Source organism: Merops nubicus, unplaced genomic scaffold (genome assembly GCF_000691845.1).
Source record: "Merops nubicus isolate BGI_N331 unplaced genomic scaffold, ASM69184v1 scaffold48692, whole genome shotgun sequence".
NCBI lineage: Eukaryota > Metazoa > Chordata > Aves > Coraciiformes > Meropidae > Merops > Merops nubicus.
This window is the reverse complement of record NW_008592509.1, coordinates 5,049-13,103: the sequence shown is the minus strand read 5'-3', so window position 1 is coordinate 13,103 and position 8,055 is coordinate 5,049. Positions and strand designations below refer to the sequence as shown.

General features: G+C 50.7%; 1 protein-coding gene across 1 annotated transcript; it reads left to right on the top strand.

Annotated features, from left to right (window-relative positions):
* The first annotated feature begins 936 nt into the window (after positions 1 to 936).
* LOC103768018 (adrenodoxin-like) lies at positions 937 to 7,250 on the top strand. The gene is made up of 4 exons (XM_008935149.1): positions 937 to 1,112; positions 6,194 to 6,318; positions 6,759 to 6,888; positions 7,130 to 7,250. Exons 1-4 carry the CDS (start codon positions 937 to 939, stop codon positions 7,248 to 7,250), a joined length of 552 nt encoding a protein of 183 aa, XP_008933397.1.
* The last annotated feature ends 805 nt before the right edge of the window (positions 7,251 to 8,055 follow it).

The window sequence follows — 8,055 nt, the reverse complement described above, 5'->3', positions numbered from 1 at the left end:
CTCGGGGTTCAAACCCAGCATTTCAGGGTCGAGCTGAGAAGCGTCACCCGTTTTCAGCAAAAGGAGCAAGGAGGCTTTGGTCAGTGGCACCCTGCAAACACAGCTCCCGTTGCCTCGGGTCCCGGCTTTCCCTGCCCGTGTCCTGGCACGGGAACAGGAACGCCCGGCCTGTGCTCAGCACAGAGCAGTGAGGCAGAACGAAATATTCCTCTGTGCTGCTCTACCAGGTGCAAAGTGAGCAAAGGGAAGTAGACAGGTGATTTTATAAACTGCAGATCCCCTGAAGAAAAAGGTGTTTCCCTTTTTAATCTTTTATGCATAGCCCATGAGTTTCTCTTCACTGAAGCATTCTCAGTGATGTGTTTAAATGGTTGGATACTTGCCTTTAAAACCTTATTGGAATGAAAAATAGGATTCCCCCCTTCCCTTATGGAAAATACTTATGCTCCTTAATGTCTTTGATGCTTTTCTCAGAGCATTCCTTTCCAACCTGAAAGCTGCCAGTGCTCCTGCCAGTCTGCTTTTCCAGCCCTCAGCTTGCAACCCCATGTATAAGGAGACATTGCAATGAAGATTGCTCCTGAAACTGGACTTAGGTCTGGTTCCTGAAAGGGAAGTCCACAAGGCAGAAGGAGGTGAGCATTGCTCAGGGACTGGTGTGTGGAGATGATGCCTGTGTTACAGTGCTTCTCCCAGTTCCCATGCCCTGATGGGCTACACTACAGCAACGTTCAGTCACAATCCCTCTGTCCATCCTTCCCTCCTCCTTCCTCTGCCTCCTCCCTCCCTCCACCCCCAGGGAGGCTGTCCTAGTGGCTTTTAATTTTTTTTAATTTCTGTTTTCTTCCCCTCCTGGTTGTCTTACAACCCTTAGTCTAGCTGGCCTTGGAACAGACGACAGCCCAGGAGATACAGAGCAGGACCCTAAGCAGCATGATGGCTCAAGGCATCTGGGGGCTCACGCGACCCTTGCTGAGTGGACTGAATGTGAGCAAAATCCGCTTTATTTATCTCTGTGGGGTGACTGGGCAGCATCACACACCAGCTAACCAGAGGTCACAAAGAGGCTTCAGCTCCACACACAAGCTCCGGGATGCCTCTGGGGAATCGAGGTGAGTAAAGTGCTGAATTCTGCCTTGCTGTGCCCAGAAGGGCCTTTTCAGGAGGCATGCACTCAACTCTGCCTTGCTCCATGGACAGGAGAGAGGCCAGTGCAAAATGTGGGTGAGTGTGGGCTAAGCAGGTGCTGGCAGAAGAAAGGTGGTGCAGGGAGCCAGTTTGTAAGAGGTGCTGCTGCTCCCTGCTTCTGGAGCTGTGGAGGCCACAGCTCATGGCCTGTATCCCGTGGACAAAGATGATGATGTGGCACAAGAGTGCATTGGCCACTGGGGCCCGGCCACCAGCCTTTGAGGAATGGGGATGGTACGCAGGCCAGGAGCCTCCTATATTCCTGCCATGGGGAAGCTGGGATAACCACTGGTTTGCCCTGGGAATTGCAATTTCTCCTGGATTTCTTGTCCCTGCTGCTGTAAAGGCAGAGTAAGGAGCTGATGATGTCTGCAGCTCCAGGGAGAAAATGCTCTTTTTAGGTTATGGGAAGCCACGCTGTGAGCTCATGTGCCTGGCTGGCTTCCTCTCTGGGCAGGGAGCTGGAGGAGCTGGCTCAAGAGCTCAGCCACTCAGCTGGTGGCCGTAAGGTGCAGGAGGCAGCTGGAGCCCACAGCACCCGTATCCTGCCAGGCTCCCGAGGCCAGTGGCTTCTGCTGGACTTTGCTGAAACGGCTTGGGCAGGAGGGGATGTGCAGTTTGTCAGGGTGGCTGAGTTTGTGAGTTGAACTCTATGGTGGAAATTGGTCAGAAGCTTGTGTTTAGAAATCCCTCTAAATGTATTTGGTCCCTGCCAGGCTGGAGGACTTCAGCTGGTCATCTGAAAGGGCAGACTGTGGCCTGGTTAGGGGTCGGGTTGGCAGAGTCCCTTGGGAGGCAGTCCTGAAGGGCAAAGGAGCCCAGGAAGGCTGGAGGTTCTCCAAGAAGGAAGTCCCTAAGGTGCAGGAGCAGGCCACCCCGCTGTGCCAAAAGGATGAGGCTGGTGAGAGGCTGCCTGGCACAGAGAACTCATCTGTACTTCTACCCCAGAGTCCTGCCAGTCTGCCCTCTGTCTGCTCCTTAGGGATAATTCAGGAGATTGCATTTCTCTGAGCAAAATAAAGGGAATTTGTAGAACTCCTAGACCAGGACGATCTGTGTCAGACTGGAATCTGCTAGACATTGAGAAAAATACCCAACCAGCATCAGAGAAAATACAATAAAGCACTTTGCTATCTGACCTTAGAGAAAAGTTATGCTGATAACCCTGCTTAATGGGATTTATGAAGACTGGTTATCAATGGGGTTTATTTCTAACTGGTTTGTTGCTTATGAAGTTATCTCTGGCAGTACTTGTGGGCATCTTGCTGTTTTGTATGGCCTTGGAAAGTATGTTTTGGGGAAAAACACTGGCAGGGAGAAGAACCACTTTCTTGAAACCCTGTCTTCACTAGATCCCCATGTCACAGAAAGTTTGAGATTTTTTTTTTTTTTAAGAAGGGAATAATCAGTTGGTATGTGTTGAACTTGCAGTGCTGAGTTTGTCACATCCTGATGTGATCTTTCCAAAGCTCTGACTGCGTGTCCCGTGACAGTAATTCAATGGTAAAATAGTTCAGCCTAAATGGAGACAAATCTAGTCTAATCAATTTTGAGTTGTTTTAGAAATTCTGGTTTGACATTATTTTCTTAACAAAAAGTGAAAGGAATTTTTTTTTATAGTTTCAAAGATGCTGATAAGCAAATTTGAAAGTAAATACGAAATAAAAGCTACAGATTTTCTTTCCAGGCTCTTCTGAAGCTTTGGGTACCCAAAGCAGGTGGCCCCCAGAGGACACCTGAACCTGGGACTTCTTCAGGGCGTATAAAGACAACTAGACCAGTACATGAGTGGGTCTGTGGCAGATGCCTGAAGTGGACAGTGAAAACAGGGAGTCGTCAGGCTGTGTTTGTCCCCAGCAGAGGCACCTATGCTAAGAACACAGACAAACGTCTTAAATCTCCCCTGCAGCCCGCGAGGAGAGAGCGGCTCTTCAGAGGTGCTCTCTGTCATGGTCAGGGGTGCTGCTCTCGAGAAGGCTGAACTGCTGCACCCAGGCTTGTCCAAAGTCATGCAGGGGCCCTGTGGCAATAGAATCTGTACTTCCCTCTGTAACTAACTGGGTACCCTGTGTGCCATCCCAGCTGCAGCTCCACTGTCTCAGGGCTCGTTTACCTGGCACCAACAGTTAAAGCAAGGCTGTGTCCAGGAGGAGTTGCAGGGAACAAATGCCCCTGCCTGGCAGGAGCCTGGTGTGGGGATCTTCCTGGGACTGATGTCATCTGAAGCTCTAGATACCTCAAAGGTAACACAAATGAAGTTTTCTGTCCATCAACATGCCTGCAGCTTTGGGGTTGTTGGATCCAGCATGCTTTGTTGCAAGCAGCCAGCTCATGTTATCCTATTGAAGAATGCACTGAGCGAAGTCCTGTGACTACCATCCTATTGTATAACAAATTATTTCATCCAGATCTGTAAAACCAACATTGCCACAAAACCTGCCTATTTGCCATAAAAGTGGAATAAATGGGTCTAATCCATCGAAATTTAGAGCGGGTTGTTTTCTTTTGACATTTGAGAACTAGTCTTTGAATTGCTGATTTACAGAGACGAGGCTGTGGGTGTCTCTCGGAGGAGACTGACAGGTCTGCAGGATTGGCTCTTTGCCCTTTCCCTCTGCAGCAGGGCCTGGGTGCTGACTTCACTGCTGTGTTCATCACCAGGGGACCCTCGTGTACACTAATGACCCAGGCATTGTTTTCTGCTGAAGCTTTCTGAAAAACAGGAAGCCGGCTCCTCAGATGCAGGCGCAGCGGCCCCTCTGCTCTGCCCCTGCTGCCCGGATCCAGGCGCAGCTGTAAAACAACAGCAGAGAAGGCAAAAAAATAGTGTTTTGTTTCTTTTCTCCACTTCCAAATTTTGATGAAATATGGGGATTGGCTTTTCAAAGAGAGAATTCTATGGACTTTTCTGCACCTGAAGCCTTGCTGATGAAGTCCGTGTGACAACATTTTGGGAAAGGGCACCCTCAGTCCCTGAATGCAGGGCAGGGATTGTCAGCAGGTAAACAGCACTGGATCCAGACGTGATCCTGACTGAGGTGGAGCAAAATGAACAAGATCTGCAAACTGGAACGAGGAGATCACTTCTTCCCCCTTTTCCATTACATTTTTACAGGAGTTCTTTCCTGTCTCCTGTTCAGCTGCGTGCATCCCCTGTACTCCTCCTCTGCCTCTTGTGGGTTAAGAAAGAACAAGGGAAATAGTTTAAACTTGATCCTTTTGTATTTCTGTGCTTAACATTAAAAGGAAATCAGCAGAGATCTCCACGTGCTGCATTTTCATCTGTCACAGAGCAGAGAGGGATGAGCAGACAGGGTTCAGTCCTTTCAGCTGCTGGTGTTGCTATCCCAGGGAAGTTTCCCATTTAACCAGTTCCTCTTCCCGATCTCTGTGGCCTTCCAGGAGGATGTCTGGCAGAGAGGAGTGTAGGCACTACAGCACTCCCTCAGCTGGTGTGTTTGCTCTAAGGTGTGACTCTCGGGCTGTGCCAGTTTGTGTTTGGTGTATATTGCAAATACATTTGCAAGAAATCAGGAAATATTATTGGAAATTCTCAAGAGCTCTGAGCCATACTTGCTGCTTGATTCACTGGCCCCAGGGCTTCCAGGGGACGTGTTGCTGAGCTTTATACCAAACAGCACTTTTATTGGAAGAAGCTGGACACTGCTTCGCTCAACCTTGTGTAAGTGGGAAAAATCAGGGGATTGTGAGCTTGGCCAGTTCTCACTGTGAAATTCACTTTGTCTTCAAGGCTGTGGTTCTTTCTCCCTGTGCCAGAAGTGACAGCATCATGGCCACGGGGCAGCGCTGAGGCTGCCGGGGCGGGGGGTTTATCTGAGCTGGGGGACACAGGTGCAGCATCCTGCAGATCTGGGGGAGTGGTGGGTGTTGTCTACCTGAGAGAAGAGGGTGGACTCAGCTTCTGCCACCGGAGAATGTCCTGGACTTTGACACCATTGGCACCTGGGCAGTGCCACATTGAAAGGTAACTGGGCAAAATACCCACAGCCTCCAGGGTGCTGCCCTGCTTCAGCACAGGATGTGGGACCTTGGGGTAATGGGGAACTCTTGATTCTAAGGGACCCTTTGGGTAAGTGTACACTAAGAAAAAACACTGTTAGCTCCTGTGCTTCCTCTGGAAGATACAATAGGTGGTTTCAGAATATACTGCCTTGGTGAGACATCCCTGAGACAGCTGCTCAGAGTGGCAGCCTTCTCTACACTGGTGGGTAGAGCCTGCTCTGGAGGAGACCAAGTGGGTGCTGTTCTCCTCTTATTTGTAGGTGCAGATTCTGCAAGTCATTGATGGCCTTATTCTTAGCTCTCTACCAGATTATGTCTTGCAGGCTGTCAAAATAATTAGCAATTTCTCCCAGTCAAGGACCACAAGGATCAGGTCAGAGATTCCTCAGCATGGTTCCTCTATAAACTGTGGCTGAGCGTGTCGCCTCACAACAAGGCTCCTTGTGACTGAGTTCAGGGAAGGAGTGGGAACTTCACAAAAGAACAAGCAGCAGCAAAGCAACCATCATCAAGTAATCCCTTTGGGAAGGGGAAACAAAATGTGAATGACAACTGTCCTTATTGCAATACTAGTACCTGATCCTGAGCACTGCCCTTGTTACACGTCGCTCCATCCACCCCGGGTGCACGTCCCAGGCCCAGGCCTCCCGGGCACCTTCCCTGCCTTTGGTGCTCCCCCCGCCCGCCAGCTGGGGCAGAGGCAGCGGGTGCAGAGCACCTGCACTCCTCTGTGCACAGCCCAGCACTTATTCTGAGGGGCACTGGATAAAGTGGGAAATACGTTGGGTCAGCTCAGATTTTCCCACCACTGAGAACTGATAATCTGAATCTTTTCTGAGGTTTGTGGCATGATCCTTCTAGGAAGTCTTTGTATGCACATTTCCCTCCAAGTGCCGTGCCTCTAGCACTCAGACAAAAGACCTCAAGAGTGGGTGTGCAGGAAAGGGTGGGCTTCTCTGATTTTTGGGAACTTGTCTTACAGCTCTACAGACCAGGTGACAGTGCATTTTATAAACCGGGATGGAGAGCGACTCACGGCCACAGCCAAAGAAGGGGAGAGTTTGCTGGAAGTGGTGGTCAATCAAAACCTGGCCATTGATGGATTTGGTAGGTGTTGCACAAGGGTATGTGCTCTTAGAATTTATGTATCTGTGCTGTGACCAGTGGGTCTCTGGGAATAGTGCAGATGTAGGCATGGCACTGTGTTCGGGTGAGACCATGCAGCAAGCTTCTCGTCCCCATCACCTGCTTGCTGGGCTGGCTTACCACACTGAGGTGGCAGTGTGACCTCCATGCCATGACTGCTGGGATTTCAGCAGCCTGTATCAATGCATTTGGCTGGTTAGAGCTGATGTACAGAGCTGAAAAGTGGTTGTGATCCTGCCAGGGAAGATGGAGGCTGAAATCTGCATCCATCTGCTGTGTTTTCTGGCATCTCTTCTGACGTGCTCTGGATCTGTTAAAGAACCTTTGCTCACACTCTTCACAAAGATGATCTCTCTCACTCTCTTGTTTTTTCCTGATTTACTGTCTTCTTTCTGCACCAGGTGCATGTGAAGGGACGTTGGCCTGCTCTACGTGCCACCTCATCTTCGAGAAGGACACCTTCCAAAAGCTGGATGCCATCTCAGATGAAGAGCTGGACATGCTGGACCTGGCGTACGGGCTCACCGAGACGTAAGCTGGTAGCAATAGATTCTCAGGGGCAGATTCTCAGCACCTGGCACCTGTTTCCAAGGGGACAGGATTGAGTCTGTATTACAGCCGTGCCTCTGGAGCTGCTTTCTCTTGGGGCACAGGAGACCCTTAACAGGAGCTTTAGTGAAAAGCCAGCCTGGAGCAGACATCCCAATGTGGGTGGGGTATTTCTTCCTTTACGGTGGGAACTGCGGAGCCTCACTTGATGTTTTCTCCTCAGATCTCGCCTCGGCTGCCAGGTGTGCCTTAAGAAGTCCATGGATGGTCTGACAGTGCGGGTCCCCATGGATGTATCGGACATCAGGGGGCAGGTGGAGGTTGGAAAGCAGAGCAAACAGTAACTGGGAACAGCTCCTGCACAACTCACACCCTCGTTTTCGGGGTGGGAGGGTACTCCTCTGCTTTTGGTTAACACTATTGCTCTTTGTGGCCGGCTTGCAGGAGACCATAGAGGTCTGACTCAGTATAAACGCCTGTTCAGAAAATCTCATTTAAAACAAGCTTAATGCGGGGGTCTTGGGTACGTGTTTGAAGTGAAGCGCTGAAGTGCTCTGCGGAGCGCTTCGGGACTGGGGTGTCTGGCTCCTCCCTCCCCGCGGGGGCAGCGCCCAGCCGGGCTGCGTGCGGCTCGCCCTCCCGTGGAGACCTAGGGGATTCGGCTGCTCTAGGGAACCGCTGGGAATACTTGGGAGGCTCGGCTCTTTAACTGTAGAGCGGATCTTCTCCAGCTTGGGAGGCTCCGGGAGGGAAAGCTGCTCGACATAGAGGGTGCCGTGCTGCCTGGCGTGCTGAAGTGGGTTGGCAGGGGCACGCTGGTCACCATCTGAACGCCAACGTTCCCCCAGAGAGAACCGTGTCCTGCGGGTCAGAGCTGGGCCAGGGCACCCAACTGTTGTGTGCCATCATCTGCTACTTTCTCCAAATATTAGATTTTCCCATTGCTGTACTACCACATATGTCAAATAAAACTCGTATAATCAGGATTTTAGAACTATGGGATGCATTTATCTTCCTTGAGAGCTGTGATGATGCCCAGCGGCCTCTCTGGGTGGCCCAGTGGCCCTATGAGTTCTCAAGCACAGGTGAAGAGGGGCACCCTTGAAATGCTGGGTTTGAACCCCGAGCCCCGAATTTAGGCTAATGTGG

Coding starts and splice junctions, on each gene's coding strand:
- LOC103768018 (XM_008935149.1), top strand. CDS start 937: ATGGCTCAAGGCATCTGGGGGCTCACGCGACCCTTGCTGAGTGGACTG. Junction 6,319..6,758: donor CCTGGCCATTGATGGATTTG/GTAGGTGTTGCA, acceptor TTTCTGCACCAG/GTGCATGTGAAGGGACGTTG. Junction 6,889..7,129: donor GCGTACGGGCTCACCGAGAC/GTAAGCTGGTAG, acceptor TTTTCTCCTCAG/ATCTCGCCTCGGCTGCCAGG.